The sequence below is a fragment of the Rana temporaria genome, chromosome 3, assembly GCF_905171775.1.
Source record: "Rana temporaria chromosome 3, aRanTem1.1, whole genome shotgun sequence".
NCBI classification, from domain to species: Eukaryota; Metazoa; Chordata; class Amphibia; order Anura; family Ranidae; genus Rana; species Rana temporaria.
Window position 1 is genome coordinate 276,296,112 of NC_053491.1, and position 25,102 is coordinate 276,321,213.

General features: G+C 40.2%; 1 protein-coding gene across 1 annotated transcript in view; it reads left to right on the top strand.

Moving 5' to 3' along the window:
• Positions 1-25,102, top strand: part of TENM2 (teneurin transmembrane protein 2) — a 1,404,789-nt gene that overhangs the window by 956,208 nt on the left and 423,479 nt on the right. The window contains exon 6 of the mRNA XM_040344668.1: positions 11,962-12,066. Coding sequence (XP_040200602.1) covers positions 11,962-12,066 — 105 coding nt within the window. The remainder of the gene's footprint in view (positions 1-11,961; positions 12,067-25,102) is intronic.

Genomic DNA, 25,102 nt, shown 5'->3' on the forward strand with positions numbered 1-25,102 from the left:
TGCTTTTTTTTCTATTACAAGGGATGTTTACAATCCTTGTAATATGAATAAAAGTGATACATTTTATTTTAAAAGGACAGTGTAAAAATAACAAGTAAAATAAATAAGAAAAATAAATATTTAAAATGCCCTGTACCTTAAGCTTGCACGCATAAGCGATCGCATACGTAAGTCGCACCCACATATGAAAATGGCCTTCAAACCACATATGTGAGGTACCCCATGATTGTTAGAGCGAGAGCAATAATTATAGTTCAGGACCTCCTCTGTAACTCAAAACTGGTAACCTGTAGACATTTTTAAACGTTGACTATGGAGATTTTTAAGTGCCAAAGTTTGACGCCATTCTACGAGCTGGTGCAATTTTGAAGCATGACATGTTGGGTATCAATTTACTCAGCGTAACATCATGTGCAGGAAGGAAGATAGACACAAGACCCATGTCACTCATAAAAATAGGTGACATCCTATTCATAATTGAGTGCTGAGTGGATATGGTTCTGCAACTGGAAGATCCAATAAACTTACCTTGTGCACAAAAAACTAAAAACATCTCAAATGGCCGAGAAGCTTCGGGTGGCAAATGTTACCCTCTCTGCCCGCAACCTGGATGTAACTCAGACTGTGAATGTACTTAACATGTCAGACAGGGTTCTAAGTGACGACACATTTTCTTTGCGTTCTAAAGGTCTTAATTTTTGCCCCTACAGACATTTTAATTTGTTTGACACAATCTTGGACATAAATAAACTTGTGAGAAATATTACTATCAAAAAACATAATTTTTCAGACTCTAATGATGCAAGTTTGACAGGTAATTCAGACATGGACGTGCTTGCTGAGCATGTTGATTCCTTTACCCTTTCTTTTAGAGAGCAGTGTACAATCAGAGATTTTAAAGATTTAGCAGATGAAAGTGATGTTGATAGTGCCCACTGGGAGGATCATGGAGTGACCCGCTCTGTCATTTTGAGGGTTCATTGGCTGACTTCTAGCCGATGAATTCATGTGGTCCTGAGATGGACAAATGTCAAACTTGGTTGAAAGTGATTTCACCTCTTTGGCAATACAGCTGCATGATAGCTCCCATATACAACATAATAATCTGACTCAGAAAGAAAGGGCAGCCCTGAGGGAACTTATAAGGGACACAGCTATCACTATACGCAATTCTAACAAGGGCGGTCTAGTGGTGGTCATGACTCATGAACATGGAAACATATAGACAAGAAGCCCTGCGTCAGCTTACAGATACGGATACATACATTAGGTTAATGGGTGACACCACCAAGAATTAGTTAGAAAAGGGGTTAATGTGGGTATCTTCTCCAATAAGGAAGCTGAAATGTTAATTCCCAAACATTCTATTTTACCCACATTTCATCATTTACTGAAAACCCACAAGGACTTTTGCCTCCTACAGGGTAGACCCATTATTGCTGGTATTGGCTCCCTAAATGATCAAGGAAACTCTGCCTATTTCCCACGTCCTTAGCACTGTTAATAACCTGATTACAGTTTGGTGTCATCTGTTAATCTGAAAGGGAGCAGTCACAGGTGTTGGGGCCCGGAGCTCGGTCTGGGGATTGGAGAAATCTCCCACCTGAGAGCTCTGCAGGCTTGGCTTGCCTTGCTTGCTTGTGTGCCTGGTCCTTGGATGGCCCGACTCCATCCCGCAGACATTGAACAGTCTGTCAGTCACACACACGTACGACACAAGGGCTTCTCCCCCCTCGCCAATCAGCTCTTGGGTTTTTATTGCGGCTGGCACGGTGAAGGGGGAAATTCAGCATGATATCATCATGTTTGCCTCACGAGTAGTGCACAGCATCTGCTAGACCTGCCCCCAGCCAGCGCTGACCAAATGCACTCAGATTGTCTCTGGCGGCTCTAGAACTGTGCAGTTCTGAGCTGATCCATCTCAGCCATTTTTCACTGGCACTTTTCCCCTGTTATGGGCATTTATGGGCAGGAGAAAGGTGCTCAGTTTTTACTTTGTTTGTATTTGTGGTTGGCAACACTGCATGAGAATTGAATTAATGTATGATCCAGCATAATATTCTGTCTTTTGTGGTGCTGTAGGATCTCAGCTGTTTATGAAATGACTAAAGCATTTTGTGGTTTTCCTGCTTCTTCCAATCAGTATAAGAGCCTATGTTAGACCTTTGATACTTCTATATTAAACTGTAGAATGGTGGGGGCAGTGATTAGAACAGAAGAGGGTGGAACTTAGAAAATTTTACTTATTTCTAGCATATACCTAGAATTTAGTGGATCCCTAGGTACAAAGGAATGTTTTAAAATGCCCATACTTTAAGGGTTATGTTATTTTTTTGAAGACTTTTATAATTAAACAAGCCCCATTCCATTTACTGTACAATCAACATGTATGGTCTAAGGGGACAAAGAAGGCCAATATAAAGCAAAACAATCAATTTTTGTGCATGTATAACTAGTATATCTATGGTAAATTGTATGGCTGTTTAATTCTGTGGATTTAAATTAGGAATACTACACCACATAACTATGAGCTATGAGTAAAATCAATATATTACACTGCACTGGAATGACAATTGTTTAATGTTATATTTACATTTTCAGTGCTATCTGGTATTTAGGCTGTCAAATGCCACAGTGTCTCTAGTGTAAAAGAGAAGGGCTTAACTATATGCAAAATGAAAGCTTTATTCGACTAAGATTTAACATCTTGTTAAATCAACCCTCCTCACTGGAAACTGACTCAAATTAGTGGGGTTCATTTAACAAAGAAGAACAGACTGTTCACTTAGTAAGGTGCAGTATATGTTTTTTTTAAAGCCGTGTTAACTTCAATAAGCAGTTATGTGATAGCAATATATGAACATATTTTTACAATATTTACTGACATATACATGCTAAAATGAACAGCATGTACTCCTAGTAAATCAAGCCCAGTGCATTGCTAATGAGGTGACTACCAACAAAAGGGTTAAGCAGCACAAAGTTTAAATCTACTTTAAATCTTGTAAATAATGTTGCAAAATACAAATTGCCTTGCACTAGAGTACACTTCAGAATCTCCATGTGAACAAGGCCAAAATCTCACCTGCCTAATGCTGGCAAAAAGTAGATTGAATGTCAGAAGGAGGTCAACTGCAGCATAAAATTCACCTGTTAATTAACTGTTAAGGATGTTGGAAGTGTTTGAAGCTTGACCAAAGTGCAAATGAAATGTACCAAATGTAACCCTGCAACAACATAGCAGACAGAGCCCAGTTCAATAGCTTACCTTTTCAGTGCCTGCCTACCTCTTCCCCCCTACCCACCCCAGAATGCAAATTTCACCTATTCATGTAGGAACATTGTGTGCCCAATGTGGCAGCTCTCAAATCTTGCAATAGATTGCTCAGGCTCCAATTCCTGCATTCTGGGGTGCTGGAGGGAGCATACACATTTATCCCTAAGTTCAGGTCTTAGGGAAGGCATTATAAAGGTGTTATGTAGCAATGGCACTATAAAGATCAAGGGTTGTTTATATCAGCAATTAGATATGTGCAATTAGTTTCAGTCCGATTATAAATTCGGATGAATTTTTGGTTATTCAGAGATTCAAATGTATCCAAATCTCTGAATGAAATAGTAATACATTTTGCTGAAATGTGTTTAATTTAATTTCATATATTAGTTTTCTAATGAATTCCAAATTGTTTAAACTATTCAAATTTTGATCGAAAAAATTGACCGATTTGAATTCTGTGTGAAGAATAGCTTGTTGTATGGAGCAGTCCAGGAAGTTGGCCACGGTGTCCTTAACAACCGAGAACTCATCAGCTGTCAGTGGACTTCCCCACTGGGAGCTGAAATGTAAACAAAACAATGGCGGCAATAGAAATTTCAGAAAAAAAGGCATCAGTTCCCCCCAATCCATACCAGGCCTTTCAGGTTTGGTATGGATTTTAAGGTGAACCCCATGCCAAAATTTAAAAAAACGCAAGGGGTCCCCCCAACAAACTGACCCTTATCCAAGCATGCAGCACCCAGGCTCCCATCATTCCTGAACCATATTAGGCCACATGCCCTCAACATGGGTAGTTCCCCTACCCATTCACCAAAAAAGTGTAAAAAGTAAAGACACAACAATAGTTTTTGACAAGTCCTTTATTAAAAAATAAAAAACAATGTCCCCTGATGTAGATCTATTGTCAGCAACGCCCACTGACAACTGATGAATCATCGGCTGTTAAGGAAACCCTTAACAACCAGCTATTCTTTACACAGAATTATGCCGCGTACACACGACCATTATTCATGATGTTTTTCTCTACGTGATTTGCCGTGATTCCTCTTAAGACTTCCTTGCATATAGACGTTCGTGAAAAAAAATGCTTGAGCAAAGTGCAGTGACGTACAACACGTATGACAACACGTACAGCGGCACTATAAAGGGGAAGTTCCATTCAAATGGCGCCACCCTTTGGGCTGCTTTTGCTAATTTCATGTTACCACGTGTTAGTAGAAGTTTGGTGAGAGACAATTAAGCGTTAAATGCACCTAGAGATGTTTACATGCATTTAGGTGCGTCTGCTTCTAAATGCCTGTAAATGACTGAAGCCAGCTCATAAAATAAACTAGCGGTTGATATTAGGCCAATAACTCTTTTTAGCCTTTGACTGCCATGCTATAATGGGGTGACAGTAAAATGTAAAACTTATATGTGTCGTTTTCCTCTAGGTTCACTGCTTCTTTCCCCCCAAAAAAACTACTGAGTGGTTCATTGGCATCTGACCAAATTGTTTTTCTGATACTGTAAAATCTCCCCCCCCCCCCCCAGGACAAGAACTGTTGTGAATTGTTCTTTGTACTTGTAAAGTATAGAGTATTGTCTAAAGAAATATGAAAAATAAAGTAAAAACACAATACAGCTTCTAATTGAGGTTTTAAAGGGCATACAGGCAGATATTATTTGCTATTATCAGTTTCTGTTGTCACAGCTACACATCTGCAGACCTAAAGAGCCAAGGCTGTACAATCATGGCAAATTGTCTGCAAAGAGATATGCATGCAAATTGCCCCAATTAATTTGCTAATTGCATCCAATGTTTGTACTTCAGATCTTGTAAGTATCTGACTTGGCTGTACACCACAGAGCAAGTGGTGCTCCATTTTGCATTTGTTGTCAGGAAAGCAGGTAATAATAGTATTGGAAAGCTCTAATGCCCTGAATACTATGCCAGATTTCTAGCTATTGACAGAGCTGTATGCTGGAAACACTGATGCATTTTACTGTATACCAGTAACTGCAAACTCATTCAGCACAAAACACCTTTGAAATAAAAACAAAATAATATTTGTGATATTGTGAATAGTGGTATGTAGAAGAATGCTTGGTGTACCTAAAAAAAATATACAGCCCTGAAAAACTGCTGCTGATATTACATTTTATAAAAAAAAAAAATTAAGCCATTTAGCGCCATTCCAATGCCTTTGTTCACACTATGGATTGGCTATGAATCGCACAGGAATCGCACCACATTCACATGCGATTCAATGTGGTGCAATTTAAACCTATTTATTTTTAATGGACTTAAATCAAACCACATTGCACCAAAGTAGTGCATGCACCAATTTTTGAAATTCACTGCAACCGGTCCGCATGGTCATTTTGTACCATGCAATCTGGTTCAGTCAAGCGTACTGCGTTAGTGACCTACATTTGGGGTGTTAACAATGCACTGACAGCCACTGCAGATCCTAAGGGCAGTACAATTTGAATGCAGTTTAGGAAACACACAAGGATTGTGGGTATCCCACACAGCGTTATAGTGTGAACCGAAGCAAAATGCTTAGGTGGTCTTAAAATATCACTAGCATTTCTGAACTGCTGATATGTAGGTGCACAGTAAGCTTGAGCTACCCGCTGCTAATAATGAGTTTTGCATTAGTGAGATTTGCTAATCAGCATGCCTCCGTATTGTATCCATTAACATTAGAAAAAATTATGATATTATAATAATGTGTTTTTTGTTAATTTTCAATCTTGAAATTAATTTTTTAACAAGCAGTTATAAGGTTAGGAGTATACCCGTGCAATAGAGTGTTCTCCCGATTGTAAAAACATCTACTGTGCCCTGTAAAATGGTGGAAAATTATTCATCCAAACTACTCATATACAGTTGTATCACATGTTATTTGTAGCCTGATCTTGTGGAATATCTAATAATACAGTATACAATAACCTTTGCTTAGAATTCTGCAAATTTTTTGAAAAATCAATACAGTTAAGCCCTGTACACACGATCGGTCCATCTGATGAGAACGGTCTACTTGACTCTGAGCATGCATGGATTTTTTTTTTTTTCATATTTATCATTTTCTTTATTTTTCCCTTTAGTAAGGGTCACAGAGAATAAACATAACATATATCATGGGTACATAAACATATAAAAAGTCCACTGTTCATTCTTACGGGGAATCAACGGGGGAACAAGGGGTATCAATCAAGTTGAACAGTTAAATACCCTATCTAATATCATCCTGGTTCCCCTACTCTGTTCTTACTTAAACCCTCTTTTTGATCATATCCCACTTTCCCCTTTCCCCAGGGCCCATGAGTTATTCCATACGTCTGTCCCATTATGTTCCCCTTACCTTCCCTGTGGCCTACCTAGTTCCGCCCAAAACTTAAAACCAAAGCAAACCCTCCCCCCCAAAAAAAAAAACTTAATATTTTTAAACAGTTCCCCCCCTCCCCCCCCCTTCACTCCTCACCTCCTCTCTGCCGGAGACAGAAGATCCCCATTTGGTTCTCCTCTTCTACCTCTCGCAACCTGGGCCCAACACAATAGATTCTACCCCCTCCCATCTAATCCTCCAGTAATCTCTTCCCTTCTTCCGATTTCATAAACTGGTTCCACCTGGACCATGTTGCTACATATTGTTCCCTTTTATTCCTCGCTGAGAGGATTAAATCCTCTATAGCTCCAATCTCTCTCACTCTATTGAGCCATCTCGCGATAGAGGGTGGTCTACTATCTCTCCACTGTAATGTTATTCCGATCTTGGCCGTGTTTATCAAATGGCATACCACCGACTTTTTATACTCTTGCACTGGGATTTGTGAGCTATGGAGTAGAAAAAAGGCCGGATCATCCGGAATCTGACGTTTCGTAAATTTTTGAACAATTCTCTGGACTTCCTTCCAGTAATCTCTTACTTTTACACATGACCAGAATATGTGCACCATAGTTCCCTGCTCCAAGCCACATCTCCAACAGTTCTCTGAGTTTTCCTCATTAAATTTATGCAACTTTACTGGTGTATAATGCCATTGGGACAATAGTTTATAATTGGATTCCTGTATACGCGTAGATGTTGAAGAGTGTAATGCTAGATGAATGCATGGATTTTTAACCGATGGTTGTGCCTACTAACGATTGTTTTTTTTTCTATCGGTTAGGAATCTATCGGTTAAATTTAAAACAAGTTGGCTTTTTTTTAACCGATGGATAAATAATCGATGGCGTCCACATACGATCGGTTTGGACCAATGAAAACGGTCCATCAGACCGTTCTCATCGGTTTAACCGATCGTGTGTACGTGGCCTAAGTCAGAGCAAAAAGTATTCATAGGTATCCAATCTGTTGCATAATTACATAGTTACAGTACACAGTAGATAAGGTTTAATAAAGACAATAGTCCATCCAGTTCAACCTGTGGTAGGTGTATGTGTCTCAGTGTCGATAATCATTTCCCATATCCCTGTATGTTGTGTTCTTTAAGATGCATGTCCAAAAGTCTTTTAAAAATATCAATACTTCCACTGTGCTCTAATTTTGCTTTTTTACTGTTAATATTCTGTATCTAAAGAATACCTTGGGATTTTTTTTACTCTCCTCTGTCATATGTCTTTCGTAGCCTTTTTTAGCCACCCTGATTTCATTATTACACTTCTTGTTGAATTCCTTGTGGTGTTCGAATGCTGTTAGTGTAAGGTGACCAGATTTTTAAAATGAAATCCGAGGACATATTTTTTCTAGTTACTAGAACAATGAGCACTCTAATAGTTACTAGTCCAAAGCACTCTAATACAGGAAATATGTTACTGGCCAGTAACATATTTCCTGTATTAGAGTGCTTTGACAGGGGGCACAACAGACAGCAGCATTGTCAGGGAAGAGGAGTGTTGAGGAGTGTACTAGCAGATTTAAATACACTAACAAACAAATACAAATACTAAAGCTGCCAATCTGTGATACCAAATATTTAACACTAAAAAAACATTTAAGTACTGCTAAATTCACCTAGAATGCTATAGAACCTATTTTGCATAAATAAAATACAATTAGAACAATCAACACGTACAATGAAAATATAGTTCATGTGGTAAAGTGCAAAGTACCTCAAATTATGTCCCATATACAGTATATTCAGATATATTAAAGTGCAAAGTGCAACAAACAAATCATACAAAGTACATAAAATGCCACCAAGTGAATTAAGGCCAATGATTTAAAGGGGAAAACTGTTGACATATGTTGACTCAAAGTAAATCTGCATTTTATTCCCAAGGTGTAAATCAATGCTTCCACCACCATGCACCACTATTAAAAAAGACCTCTTATCAAATAATATGGTCCATTCAATTATAAATGATCAGAAGCACCACAATTCAATGACCTCTTAATGGCCTCCAAGGGTACAAACTCATCTCAGATTGAACCACCAGTGTTGCCATCAAAGAGATAAAAAGGTGCAGAACATAGTGAAGTATGTAAAAACTATGCCATTATTAAATAGTCTCGGTATGCACTTACATATTGTAACATCAAACAGCGCATTGCTAAAATCGCATGATCCAGTATAACAGGCTGGCCCTCAACGCTGGATTTGTGTTTGTGATAACAAATTTAAGCCAAACTTTGTTTTTTCCTTTTCATTTTGGCATAAAGGTTTTACATTAATAACTAAACCTGATCATTGTAAGCTCCCCATGATCTGTAATGCCGCGTACACACTTGGATATTCCGACAACAAAACCGTGAATTTTATTTTGACAGATTGTTCGTTCAAACTTGTCTTGCATACACACGGTCACACAAATGTTGTCGGAAATTCTGAACGTCAAGAACGCGAGCCGTCCAACACTACGACGAGCAGAGAAAAATTAAGTTCAATGGAAATTCAGACAGCAATTGTCAGATGGAGCATACACACGGTCGGAATATCCGAACAAAAGCTCACATCGAACATTTGCTGTCGGAAATTCCGACCATGTGTACATGGCATAATAGTGCTTATTCTTCAAACAGACTTACTGGCAGGTGAATAAAGAAGAAATAAAGCCTAAAAGATAAACAAAAAAAACAATGCAGCCTTTACATCTAAGAATTTGTAAGCTGCATTATAATAAATGTATGCTTTTTAATTTATTACTGTTTTACTTCTAACAAGTATATATTTAAAATATTCATAGGCATCATGAGCCCCAGATGAGGTGTGCTATAAAGCTATAACATTTATTTTAATAACCCTTGTGATTTAAATTGAAATAATAGTTCCTCTGCTAAATGTACCTACTAATTAATAAATTAGCAGCTACAATTCCCACAAAGGGCTCACCAATAGTTTTCATATTCTGATATTTGAAATGTTATACTAGCTCGCTTGTCCTTCCTGAGTGTCGACACATGTCTGCCTTGACCTATATTTGTCGCAGAGCTTGAGAGTGGAAATAAGGTGTTATGCTGTGGGGCTGAAAACTTACACCAACATTGCATTGAAACTGCTCTCTAACAAGACAATTATTCCATGCCTTCTCTGTCATGATAGCAGGCTGTTGAACTGTGAGAAGTATCGTGCATTCCCAATGTCATTGTGTACCATAGATTTATGAAAAAGGTGTAATTGCAGTCTCTAGTGCTTATGGTTTTAAATCCCTGTCATATCACACCGTATTTTTTTAGCAGAAAAAAAAAAACATTTTATCCAGGAAAAAAAATCTTGCATATGTGTGACAAATATGAACAGATAAGTTACCTGATTGTGACAATTATAGCAGAATCAGATGACAATGGGTGTCTGTTGACACCATGGGACCTTGTCTAAAGAATAGTGCATTTGTAAACATTTGCTTCGATTTTTGGAAATAAATCCTCAGTCCACTGAATCCATCCTTGCTATCTATTTTCCATTAGTAAGATATACAGTAGCAATCCAGAGGCTTTTTCTCTGCTTTTTGATTTAGGCATGCCATGATTATTGACACGGATTGAGAAATTCTGTTTCCTATCAGAAATTTAAATATGAAAACCACTTTAAAGTTAAAATACAGCCAGGCTCTGGGTCACATTGAGAGGCTTTTTTTCAACAATGTGCAGGACCCAAGCTGTGCATAAAGCTGATGTTACATCCCTACCCATTCGTGCTGAACCACCACCTGGTCATATAAACGCTGCCACGACTGCATGCTCCAGAGACATAGAAAATTACAGTCCACATAATTTTTGGGGGCAAAACATTTTGGCTGGGTACAAGCCAATATGGTGCAGCCTAAGCCATAAACAGAATGGGGTTTACTCCACCAGCTGCAATGGGAGCAACTGTAGGGCCAGCAGTTTTGCTGAGCTCTCATTGAGACACTGGGGGTTATTTACTAAAGGCAAATCCACTGTGCACTACATGTGCACTGCAAGCGCACTTGGAAGTACAGTCACAGTAGATCTGAGGGAAAGATCTGAAATTAGGTGAACCTCTGTTAATTTCTATCATCCAATCATATGCAAGCAAAAATGCTGTTTTTTTTTTATATTCCTTGCATGTCCCCCTTGTAGTGCACAGTGGATTGGCCTTTAGTTAATCAACTCCACTGGGCATAGGGGTGATGGAAAAAAAAAATCTTCAGGTCTAGTAGTTATGAGAGAGACTTGTTCTTGGTTATGGGTGATGCTGGAGATGGCAAACCTATGCTTGTCTCTACTTAATGTGGCCCCATGCTGACCCTCTTCCCCTGTTAATGTACCATAATGTAAGCCTCTCAAATCCTCCACTATGTATTTATGCAATAGCCATAATAACATATACAGTATATGGATTGATGCAGATATGCCCTTGATAAATTGATGAGTGTCAGTATTACAAGGGCCCCTCAGGCGATGCTATTAGACTGATCAGTGCTGCTGAACAGCACAACCACACCAGACCAAGATTGATAATGCCCACTGTTTGCCTAGGAATCCTCTCAGAGTGTATATTCATTGGATTTTTATGCTACACTGCCTCTCACGCTACATAGACTCAATGTTGGAAGAGCAGTGGGTGAAGACATAGGCACATGGACACCTATGTAACTGCTCAGACCCCCTAAGCACCACCTTCTAATTCCATTTCTGTGCTGTGTAGCATCTCAGGAGAAATAGTCCACTAATGCATTAGGTCACTAACTAGTCATGTGCAATTTCAACACCATGAACAAAAGTTTAGGACATTACAAATAGAAATTATACCAGCACAGAGAGTATCCTACAAGAAAAAAAAAATTCTGTAACATTCAAAGTCTTTTTCCTATTTGTGCCAGTGGTGGTAAAGCTCAGTTGTTTTCAGATTTCTACAGACAATCTTCTTTATGATATCAGCACATTTCTGCCTAACTGTTTATCAATTGCCACAAAAGGAACATAGCACCAGCAGCAGTGTATCCTAGTTTCTGTTCACAGCTTTCGGAGTGAACAGTGTTTAAAATCATTTGAACTATACGCAGTATAATACTATCTGTTCTCTGGATATTCTGATAAATAGTATTTTTGATTCTGCTTAAACCTGTGAATTCCTGTAGAGAAGAGAATATTAAACTAGTGATATCGCTGTAATTAAATGAAAAGACGGCAGTTTTCATAAATGTGTAAGAACAGTGTAGTGTTTACTTCTTTTGACATATGAAAATATGCATTTTATATTTGCCTCTCATCACTTTGTCTTTCCTGCAGCAATGCATCTGCTTGGACTGAACTGGCAGCTCCAGCCAGTGGATGCACATACATTCAACAATGGGATAAGAACAGACAGAGACGACGTTGCAACAACGCCATCTGGTGAGATTATCAACAATTCTTCCTTCTGCAGTGATTGACTGTGTATACATCTGTGTCTATCTTCTCTTACTGTTTCATTCTATGTACAGTTTTTTTTTTACTTGTGATCTCGAAGTTTGTATCATATTTCAAATCAATAGATTCAAACTGCTTAAGCTAAAAGATTTTTTATTCCATGTGTACTGCTGAATTCAGTAATGTATCTTAGTATTTAGCTGTTATTAACCACTTAAGCCCCGAGCCTGTTTTTCAGACTCTGTGTTTACACGTTAAAAACATTTTTTTTTGCGAGAAAATTTCTTAGAACCCCCAAACATTATTAGCCAGATTCAGATAGACTGGCTTACTTTTGAGGCGGCGTAGCGTATCGCATATACGCTACGCCGCCGTAAGTCAGAGAGGCAAGTGCTGTATTCACAAACCACTTGCCTCCTAAGTTACGGCGGCGTAGCATGAATGGGCCGGCGTAAGCGCGCCTAATTCAAATGAGGATGAGGGGGGTGTGTTTTATGTAAATGACTCGTGACCCGACGTGATTGACGTTTTTTACGAACGGCGCATGCACCGTGCGTGGACATATCCCAGTGTGCATTGCTCCAAAGTACGCCGCAAGGACGTATTGCTTTCCACATGAACGTAAATTACGTCCAGCCCCATTCACGGACGATTTACTCAAACTACGTAAAATTTTTAAATTTTGACGCGGGAACGACGGCCATACTTAACATTGACTAGGCCAGCTATTTGTTCGACTAACTTTACACTGGAAAACGCCTTACGTAAACGGCGTATCTTTACTGCTACGGGCAAGCGTACTTTCGTGAATCGGCGTATCTCGCTGATTTACGCATTCTAGACGTAAATCAGCGTTCACACCCCTAGCGGCCGGCGGAACTAGACAGCTAAGATACGACGGCGCAGGCCGTCGTATCTTAGCTAGGTTTAAGTGTATCTCAGTTTGAGAATACACTTAAACATACGACGGCTTAGATTCCGAGTTACGACGACGTATCTACTGATACGCCGGCGTAACTCTTTGTGAATCTAGCTAATTATATTGTTTTTTTTCTAACACCCGAGAGAATAAAATAGCGGTCATTGCAATACTTTTTGTCACACCGTATTTGTTCTTACAAGCACACTTTTTTTGGAAAAAAAAATCACTTTTTTTAATAAAAAAATAAGACAACAGTAAAGTTAGCCCATTTTTTTTTATATTGTGAAAGATAATGTTACGCCGAGTAAATTGATACCCAACATGTCACGCTTCAAAATTGCGCCCGTTCGCTGGAATGGCGTCAAATGTTTACCCTTAAAAATCTCCATTATTCAGCATTTAAAAAATTCTACAGGTTGCATCTTTTGAGTTACAGAGGAGTTCTAGGGCTAGAATTATTGCTCTCGCTCTACCGGTTGCGGTGATACCTCACTTGTGTGGTCTGAACACCGTTTTCATATGCGGAAGCTACTCACATATGCGTTCGCTTCTGCACGCGAGCTCGTCAGGACGGGGCGCTTTAAAAAAAAAAAATTTTTGTTTTATTATTTATTTTACTTGATTTTATTTATTTTTACACTGTTTAAAAAAAAAAAAGGTCACTTTTATTCCTATTATAAGGAATGTAAACATCCCTTGTAATAGAAAAAAGCATGACAGGTCCTCTTAAATATGAGAGCTGGGGTCAAAAAGACATCAGATCTCATATTTAGTCTAAAATGCAATAAAAAAAATGTCATTTAAAAAAATTACAACAAAAAAATGTGCCTTTAAGACGTATGGGTGGAAGTGACGTTTTGACGCCGCTTCCGCCCAGCTATGGTATAGAGACGGGTGGTGGCCATCTTTCCCTCACTCATCTCCATACCAGGAGGACAAGGACGGCTCCGGTAAGCACCAGAGTTCACGGGAGAGCGGCGGGAGGGGGGTGCTTTACAGGCGTTTTTGCGCTAAACATAGCGCATGTAAAGTGCCTGTAAACTGCCTCTTCTGCAGCCCCAGTAAAAAAGCCAGAGTGCTGTCACACTTGGAAGGTGCCCTTGCAGGACAGGAAAAAAAATTCTGCAAGCAGTATCTTTGGGGTGGTGTAATAAGGGTGTATACACCGCTCCTCCACCGCCACTGCCCATTGAAATGAATGGGCGCCACTTTCAAAACCTCTTAAAAGCACTTTGAAAGCAGCGCTAAGAGGGCACTTTTAAGCCCTTTTTAACCCCTTCTGGGGGGATAAAAGCACCCCCGCTAGAGGTGCAAAAGCACAGCTATAACAGTGATAAAGCACCACTAACGACTACACCGCCCCAGTGTGAAAGGGGTCTTAGGGATGGATGTGTGCACTGGTTGCAGACAGTTCATATCAAGGCATGCACATCAATTCCTAATCGCAGGTAATTGCTCTATGTGCAATTATATGAGAACATCAGGGATGAGCTTTAAGTTGGATTGAATGATCCCCATGACACTATTGACCATATATGAATAATGATATCACCTAGGGGAGACCCCACCCCTTTGTTTATATCAGTGGTCACCCACTAGACCCATCATTCAGTGGGAGTGATATGATAGGACCAGACATGTGTCTAGTGGGTGTCTTTCAGAAATTAGGAGGGCATGGGGCATCATGACTGGAAACAGCATCAGTGATTGGTGATGGATGTACATTGTGTGGCAATTTTTGTTTTTTATCAAAGGACTTGTCAAAACAAGGTGTCTGTGTGTTTGTTTACACTTTACAACAGGGGTGCCCTCCGATGTGGCCCGCAACCTTCTGCTCTGGGATAGTGGGTCAGCAAGCCCAAATTGTGGGTTCCTTACCCACCATCCCAGAGCATCAGTGTTCTGAATGGAGCCGGCGCTAGAGGAAGCCTCCTGTCACAGGTGGAGTGATCCCAATTGCACTCTGCCTGGGACAGCAAAGGGAGATTCCTGAATGGAAGATTATTATTAAAGGTCAGTTCTAAAATCACAGTGTATATATGGACATATCTCTTCTGCAGTGGTTACTGGGCTGCTTTCAAATTTATTTGCTGATGATCCACAGTGCACGTGCAGGTTACTTCTGTTATTATCTGTGGGTTTGGTGGGCTTTCAAAAAGTGCACCACACCTGCAGGATAATGGAAGTCTTTGGCAAAGTGCAGATAACCCACAGGAAAGCTACAGATACACTGCTCTGTAAACCACAGTGCATCAGTGTGAAAGTAGCCTTAGTGCCCCTTTCACATGTTCAGTCCGATCGGGTCCGCCTGTCCATTTTTCAGGCGCACATTCACCTCTATGGAATTGCAGATGTAAACAGACTTGTGTCTGTTTTCTCCCTCCTACCAATCTGCTAAAACAAAAAATAAAAAACAGAAGGAAGTCCGTCTGGGCAGATCAGAGGGCATATAGAGTAAGCCGGGCTGTGCCCATGTCCACTCTACATATGCAGAGTGGAGACGAACCTGTCATCTGCCCACTTCACTCATTGTGGCCTGTGGCCTTGTGGCTCTCACTCTTCAAAAGGTTGGGCACCCCTGCTTATTGTACATGGGTAAAAGGTGTATTGCCAGGGGCATGTGATCTAGTATGGCTCAGGAAATGGGGAGTGTTCTTTTCCCTACTTTCCCTCTTTGAGTACTTTAAGCATCATTAAAATCACTGCTCCAGAAAAAAACTACCTTTTTTAAAACTTTTTTTCCATTGATACATGTTCCCTGGGGCAAGACCCTGGTTCTCAAAGATGTTTTACGACAGTAACTTGCATATTAGGCTTTAAAATGAGCACTTTTGAATTCGAACGTTCGAGTCCCATAGACGTCAATGGGGTTCTAAATGTTCATGCGAACGGTCGGTCCGTTCGAAGGTTCTGGTGCGAACCGAACAGGGGAGGTGTTCGGCTCATCCCTAATCAGAGCCCATATATAAACCCGGTAGGGAGGTGTACACTCTCTCTTGGAGAATGGGAGCCAAGCATCCCACACCTAAGGCCTAGTACACACGAGAGGATTTATCCGCGGATACGGTCCACCGGACCGTTTTCGCGGATAAATCCTCTCGAGGATTTCCGCGGATTTGGACCTGATGGAGTGTACTCACCATAGGATCGAAATCCGCGCCGAAATCCCATCGCGATGACGTGTCGCGGCGTCGCCGCGATGATGACGCGGCGACGTGCGCGACGCTGTCATATAAGGAATTCCACGCATGCGTCGAATCATTACGACGCATGCGGGGGATCCATTCGGATGGATTGATCCGGTGAGTCTGTACAGACCAGCGGATCAATCCGTTGGGATGGATTCAAGCGGATAGATTTTAAAGCATGTCTTCAAATTTTTATCCGCTTGAAATCCATCCCAGGAGATAAAAATCCGCGGAAACAGATCCGCTGGATTGTACACACCAGGGGATCTATCCGCTGGAGCCGGTCCGCGGATGTGTACGGGGCCTCAGAAGATGTAATCAGCACACGTAGGCTCTGGACAGGGCAGGATCCTGGGTGGAGTGCACCTGTTCAGGGGAGGCCAACTGTAGTCATTCTGTCCCTATTTGAGGGGATAGGACAGTTTGCAAAAGGCCTTTTAGGCCCAGCCAGAGATCCCGGTGTGAGATGCTTCTCTGGAGGATCCCCAAGAGAGATGTGCCTAGGAAGGAGTTAAAAACAAAGAGCACAGTCTTATGAATAGTTATGACCCTGGGTAGAGGAGAGACTAAAAGGTATATGGCTGTGAAAGTGCTATGCATGCTTTCACTTGTGACTACTGTGGACTGTTCTCTAAAAGTGATTGACTGTGTAACAACAAGTGACTCCGAAATGTATGTCCTTTTGCTGTGACTGTAATACGGTTACCTGAACACCGCCAGTAAAGTGCAGTAAAACTACATTTATGTGTAGACATTCCTTTCTTGGGGACACAAATATCTATGGCTGGGAATGTCATGTGGAGACCTATGACAAGGAGCAGGGCAGAGGGTTTGGCATCAGGAAGGACAGTGTTCTAGGGCTAAAATGGGGGTGGGGATTTGTGCTTTTGGTGCCAAATTCAGCCAACCATGAAGTCCCTCTAACAAGGGTACCTGATTTTTCTTTGCTGCAGTTACACATACAGATCTTGTCCTTCCCTACTAGACAGTGAAAGGAGAAGCAGCACACTGATAAGCTCATCTATATATTTCACTTTCCTAGCCACTAACTTTTTCATGTCAATTAAAAAAAATCATCATGAATCACATAAAAATGTGCAAAACAGCCAGTGAAAGCTTATAAATTCTAAATATGCTACCAGTGATTATAAACTATAGTACCGTTTTAAAAAAAAAAATCTCAGAATATGTGTTTCTTTTAAAAATGTGTCTTATGCAGCCACATGTTATTGGTCAGAAAGAATATCTTCCATATGTTCACAAAAGATTTCTCATTACATGTATTTTAAACAGGTTAGAAACAGACTCCCCCTAATGTAAAAGCTATTTTTTAAGACACTGTATGTTGCACTCATGTCAGCCTTTGGCATATGTACCAGCAGGACTTTTCCTAATTACATGAGGACATCACTGTATCTCCTCTCACTCAGTGCATGTAATCAAAGTTGGCTTTCCGCTGAGACAAGCATATGTTAGTGTCACTACTATTCTCCTTTATGGGGCTTTACTTTCTGATCTCCTCCCTTCATTTTATAGTTCAGCCTTAAATATATGTAACCCTATTCTATTAAACTCCACATCTTACCTATTCTAGCTACTGGGATATCACTATGGTTTTAAAATATTGAGGCCAATCTAAAGACAATTTGACTGTGCACTTTGCAAGGGAAGTTGCACCTTTCAAGAGAGTTTTCCCCTGAAAATTCCCTTGCAAAGAGCAACTTCCCTTGCAAAGTAAACAGCTTATTTACCTTTAGTAAACCAGCCCTGTTTACTCCCCACAGTAATTAACTTAAATGTTTTTCATATGCCAATACACGTCTTAAACTTTACAAATTAATTGGAGGTTATTAAAAATATCCAAAATTGGATGAAATAAAAAATAAAATACAATAAATCTGCATACAAAAAAATATACGAAACCTGTGACAGGATGTATAGAATTATACAAACACATATATATAAAAAATGGTGGTAACACATATAAACAATGAGTTTCACATTTGATCAACGTTAGTACAACCAGAAGGTCTAATATTTACTAGAAACAATTTAGATCCAGCTCAAAATTTAAGCCTTTTGGCTACATAGTATCCATTAAAAAACGGTCCATTTGGTTGTTTCCAGATATTCCCCTTTTCAAATTGGATCCTCTCCAGTGTTTACCATTTCTATAGCCGTGAGATGAAACACCATTTTACTTAGATCTCTGCCATTAACCTTCCTAAAATGCTTATATGCCCCTAAGGTGTGTACAGTCATCAAATGATATTGGCCACCAACAGGGCAGGACTTAGTGTGGCGGGGGCCCCTGGGCTTGAGTCACCTCCGGGCCCTACCCTCTATACATTACTTTAAATAGAACAAAATGATACATACACAAGCTATGTATTAGAGCTAAACAATTCTGGATTAACTGAGAATAAAAATAGAGATCACGATTCTGAAGTAAACCCCGGCCGATTTTTGCAGTTTTTCAATTATTAAGTTATAACAGCTCATCGCAATGCAATACATATATATCCCCCAAAAACGAGGCCTGCAAATACCTTGTTTCAGATGGTTTTGTTCTCTGTATTTCCGGGTATCTCAAGCACCATCCATACTGTTGTTATGTGATTTAAATTGTGACGTCGCTTCCGCCCTTACTGTGTCCCTGTCGGTAATCTCGCACATGCGTCGTTGCGCCGTAACCATTCATTGCTGTGTCTGCGGCTGCTGTTTTTTTTTACTCTCCTTTTGTGACGTCTTCTTTAGTCACACAGGGGGAGTATCAGGAATAGTGGAAGGAGCTAAACACCGCAAGATTTCTCCTCTATGCCTGACAGAGAGGATGTTCTCACAGACTGCATTCCGGCAAGCTTTAAATGCCGGTTTAGAGGGGCTAATGTGCGCAAGCGCGGTGACATCATGCAAATGATCAGCTGCCTGTGTTATGGGCTATTTTTAAAGACAATGTTGTGTCCGAGGGTTTACATTACAACCACTTTAAATGACTGGCATATTATTGAAAAAAATTAAACGCAAGGGGCCCCCTATTGGGCGGGCCCATGGGTTTGGGCCCAGTCAAGCCCAATGGTAAGTCCGGCCCTGACCACCAATACTTTTATTTTTTGCGCTATAAACAAAAGGTGCTATTACTAACATACCTTTCTTGGACTTTGTACATATGTTCTGTTGCATCTTTGCTAAAATTGTCCAGTCACATTTGTTAAAGCTAAAATGTGTGAAGATGGCCAAAATACATGGTTGCAATGTACAGTAAATACTGTATATAACTGCTTTACTTGCCAATGAATTTACATTTCTAGCTAGACTTTTGCCTGCTACACATTCCTTTGCCAGATGGCAATACCAGAACGGTGACCTCATGTTTCTTTACAGCAGTTAGGCAATAGAGCTTTGTCACTAACCTGGCCCAGCATGTAATTGGATGGTAAAACTGATGCAGGACAGTAATGACATCCACACTCATCAGCACTCTGCTCTCTTCTCCTGTAAGCATGCTGCAAATGGTTTATTGTTGAGTACAGGGCATAACACAGACCTCTGTTTGGCCAAGTATGCTTCCATCTAGGTTGTGTTTGCTGTGTTGGTGATTACAACAGACCTATATCAGAACAAATTCATGCTAGTTTGGTGTAAAAATTGAAAGCCAATTTGTTCTGTTTTGGATAGAGTGTAAGCAGGATAAAACCACTGTCAGGTTTTTGTTGAGCTCAAACTAAGGAGATTTGCCCCTCTGTTTGTCTCAGTGACTATAGTCTATGAACATAAAAGTTATAGGAAATCCAAAATGTTGAGTTGCCACTAGAAAGAGAGGTGATGATAAATCTTTGAATAGGGACATCTGTTCAAGTGAACAGTTCAGAGGGATTTCCTCTCACTTCCTGTTGTGTCTCTGGTACAGGAAGTAATGGTTTCTTTTAACCCTTTTTTCCTTTAATTGTTATATTGAATTGTTTATTTTCATGTGTATTATTTCAGTTACATATATAATGGTACAATTGCATCTATTAACCATAAAGAATCGGATATCATTCATTTTGAAAATGAAACCATTGCACCTTATCACTTAGTATCTGATGATCCCTCATTTCTTCCTGTTCATTTCATTGCATGTATGCATGTTTGTGAATATGCAGGTATTTTTGGATGCACATGTATATGTATATTATCCATGATGTTTTACGATTGTTAGGCTCATGATTTTATTAGTTACAATTATTTTTATATTATATTATGTTTTGTTGTAGCCAGTAGTGTATTTAGGTTTTGTGCTACCCTAGGCCTGACTAAACTCGTGCACCCCCTAATTTAAATATGACCCACGTATTTCTGTCAAGGCCACACTCCTTTCTGTTTAAGACCCACCCTGAAATTTGTCGAATTTTCCGAGGGGGGCAATGGATTCCCTTAATTTGAATAGATTTTCTCTCACTTCCTATTTGGCTATGGGGCAGAAAGTGAAGGGAAATCTCTGCAATGGGGCAGGGATGATAAAAAATAAACTGACAGGGGCTATAACCCTCACTTACTCTATCCAAAATGAAAAAAAAAGTGTTGCCTATAGTTCTACTTTAAGCACACATTTCTGATAATTTGATGGAAAGGACTAAGAAGATATAGCATGCCAATGGCGCAGCAGAAAACTTATAGCACAGTGAGGAAGGTTTGTGGTCCAGGATGCTAGGACAGTCAAAATTAGAAGTGGTGCCCCCCCCCCCCGCCCACAGTCACAGAATGCTGGCTGCCTGCATACCGGAAGCAGTGCGGCCGCTTTATGGGGGCGCTAGACTAATTTGCCTCTCAGCCCAGTCTTCCCCATAAGACTGGCGCAACACTAACAGTGTAGTGCAAGGCGGGGGGATTCTTTCCATGCTGCCCTTCTGCAAAGTGCTGCCCTAGGCCTGGGCCTTGTTACAGATACAGCGTTGGTTGTAGCCCTGATGGAGTGGGAGTTTCTTTGACCCCCAAAACACATTGGCTGTCTTTTAACACAACATCAATAAGGCTGGGCTCACACTATTGCAAATTGGATGAGGGTTTACCCTCATTCAATTTGCACTACAGGAGATTGTGACCGGCTCGCTATTGACACACATCTGTGTTTAGTGTGAACCTAAACTAACCCTAAACTAATTTGAACCCTTATTTTTTGGTCTGTCACTATTTCCAAATATGCAAGTTTTTTCCTGGCAACCTTTTTGGAGTAACATCAGTAGGGTAACCTTGCCTGTTGTGAGCAGCCTAACCTGAGCCAGTGGGCTCTTATTTTCTCTTGCCCTCTCACTACCTTGTTTAAACTCATATCAAAGTCCCAGAGCTTCTTGGATGCCCTTTTTTTTTACATTGGAGTACACAATTATATAAGGGACTTTCGCAAAAAATATATTTTTCTTTTCCATAAAGTTTTATTTGGTGATTATAAAAACAATGACAGAATATCAAAGTAATACAGCACAAAAAAAACAACGTATGGTTACAATGTCAGGTAATATCAGAACTAATGATGTCAGATGTTACAATCTTTTGATAGCGTACAATCATTAAACAAAGAGAGAGAGAAAAAAAACATGAAGGTGTGAGCATTGAAAACCGTAGGATTCACCAGAGAAAAGATTCTCTTATGTTAGATTTATATCTGTTTCAACCAATAGGCAAGATGTTGGAGTAAATATTACCTTAACGGTTGGAGGAAGGAAATGGGGGGGATGGGGGAAGGAAGGGGGGAAGGGAGGAAAAAAAAAGAGGGGGGAGCTTATTATGGTACTTCTGAATTAGGATAATTTATTACTGCGTTTCTTCCACTTTTCCAGTATGATTAATAGCCTTGCTGAGGGTATCTTTATTTCTTTTGATATTTTTTGCACTGTGTTTCTGGCACTATATTCATTCCTAGTAGATGTATGTACCTTAATATTTATTATATAGGGAGATATTAGGGTATAAGCACTGCAATTTTTTTTAATATGATTTAGGCATTAGGCATTATTAATAAATGTTTTACACTGAGCACTTTTTACCACCTCCTAGCTGTTTACAAATATTGTAGATTATTTTACAACATTTACCTAAGCAAACTGTAGATCTAGATGGAAGTCAATGACTATTGATTGCATGTCAGTCGTTTCAGAATGCCTATCAGGATATATTGGCAATCAGGTAATTAAATAGTGCCCATCCCCCCTTTCTTGTAGTATTATTAAATCATTTACTCTTTAAGTGTTTTAATCAAGACAGATCACATATTCAAGCAAACTAATCTGATTTAGCAATTACCAGACAAATACCATATAACAAATTACAAAACACAAGGAAATCTTATAAATCAAAGACTAGACATGATTTTAAATTAAGAAAATTAAATAACTCATATTCTTTTGCTAGAGTTTATTTATTTTTTATTTATTTTTTATCAAGACCGTTTTGTTAATTTTTGAAGCAAGATGAAATGTCCTTTTTGAGTTCAGTAAAATGATTTTATGCAGACCCTTTTTTTCACACTGCACTTTTTAAATTTGTAAATAGTCCTGTACTTTTTCCATTAGGCCCCTTTCACATTGAGGAGTTTTTCAGGCGGTACAGCGCTAAAAATAGCGCTGCTATCCCGCCTGAAAAACTCCTTCACTGCAGACTCAATGTGAAAGCCTGAGGGCTTTCACACTGAGGCGATGCGCTGGCGGGAGACAAAAAAATCTCCTGTCAGCAGCATCTTTGAAGCTGTGAGAGGAGCGGCATGTATACCGCTCCTTCACCGCTCCTTCCCATTGAAAACAATGGGAAACCGCGGCAGTACCGCCCGCAATGCGCCTCTATAGAGGCGCATTGCGGGCGGTATTAACCCTTTATCGGCCGCTTGCGGGGGTTAATACCGCACCGCTAGCGGCTGATTCCTGCGGCAATCCCGGCGGTATAGCGCCGCTATTTTTAGCGGCGTTATACCGCCACCGCGTCTCCCGCCCCAGTCTGAAAGGGGCCTAACTTAACAGAAAATGTTTGAATCATACCAAAATTGAGTTTTAAAAGTAAGAATCCTGGGCCAGATTCACGTAGAATCGCGGCGGTGTAACGTATCCTAGATACGTTACACCGCCGCAATTTTTCATTGCAAGTGCCTGATTCACCAAGCACTTGCGATGAAAACCTACGCCGCCGGCCTCCGGCGCAAGGCGGGCCAAATTCCCGCCATACTTTGCGCGAAGTGACGTCATTTTTTTGAACGGCAACGCGCGTAGCGTAATTCCGTATTCCCGGACGGCTTACGCAAACAACGTTATTTTTTAAATTTCGACGCGGGAACGACGGCCATACTTTACACAGCAATACGATTGCTGTGTAAAGTTAAGGCACAAAAAAAAGCGACTAACTTTGCGACGGGAAACTAGACTAGCGGCGACGTAGCGAACGCGAAAAACCGTCGGGGATCACCCTAACTCTTAATTTGCATACCCGACGCTGGTTTACGACGCGAACTAGCCCCAGCGGCGGCCGCGGTATTGCATCTTAAGATCCGACAGTGTAAAACAATTACACCTGTCGGATCTTATGGCTATCTATGCGTAACTGATTCTATGAATCAGTTGCATAGATACGCCGTCGTATCTCATTTGTGAATTTGGCCCTATATACCTGGGAATAGCAGTATTTATGACATCTTTTATAATACACATAATACAGAAAGTTCATAATCATTCAGGTTAGTTAAGCTTGTCCACAACATCTGTGAAAAAAAAATCTCTAAAAAATAATTGATTAGGCTGTAACTCGCATTGCTTATGTCACATTTATGCATACCTACAGTAAATATTTATTTGGTTGCCTTCAAAACAGAGAGTTCTGCATATGTCCCACTGCTGTGTAATGTAAAACCCATCTGCCTGAGTGTAATTATTTATCAGCAGTATTTACTAGGGAACTGACATACTACAAAGAGCACATTCAGTAGATATATTCACATCAGACCTTATGCCTTGGTAGAACATAAAATCCAATATCATCACTACTTACACTGGGAGCAATTTAGGGAAATGTTTTTTCATTGTGAAACATTCAAAAGATAACCCATGCAAACAGATTTAGAAAATAGGGATCTATTCATGAAGAGTTTTCTGGGAAATTCTCAGAGTTAATTATTTACAAACACTCACCCCAAGAGATTCAAGGCTTGCCTGTTATTTAACAATAATGTTCACCATAATTGCAATAGATAAATGTACATCAGGCAAATGCAGCAGCCAGTGAACAGCTGTCGAATTTCATATGTACAGTATCAGAATAGCTTTTACACTGCAGGAAAATCTCCTTGCCATAGCTCTCCATGGTGCTGAAACCATGTATATACAACGTCTCATCACTAATGCCGTGTACACACGATCGTTTTTTCAGATCAAAAATGTCAGATGGACTTTTTTCATCGGAGAAACCGATCATGTGTGGGCCCCCATCTGACTTTTTTTCCATCGGAAAACAAAAATGATAGTAAATTCCGATGGTCTGTGTGGAACTCAATCGGAGAAAAAGCCACGCATGCTCAGAATCAAGTCGACGCATGCTCGGAAGCATTGAACTTCATTTTTTTCGGCTCGTCGCAGTGTTTTACGTCACCGCGTTTTGGCACGGTCGGAATTTAATCTGATAAAAGTCAGCTTCATCAGAAATCCGACAAATAAATACATCGGATTTTATTCCATCAGAAATACGATCCCGTGTACGCTGCATTAGAGGGGTAACTTAGGGGCAGATCCACATACATACGCTGCGCCCGGCACATATGTAAGATAGAGTATGCTACGCTGCTGTAACTTTCTTGGCTTTGGTTTGAATCCTCAACGAATTCGCACCGTAAGTTACGGCGGCGTAGTTTATCTCTCGCGGCAGAATTCAAATTGGGCGGGTAGGGGGCGTGTTC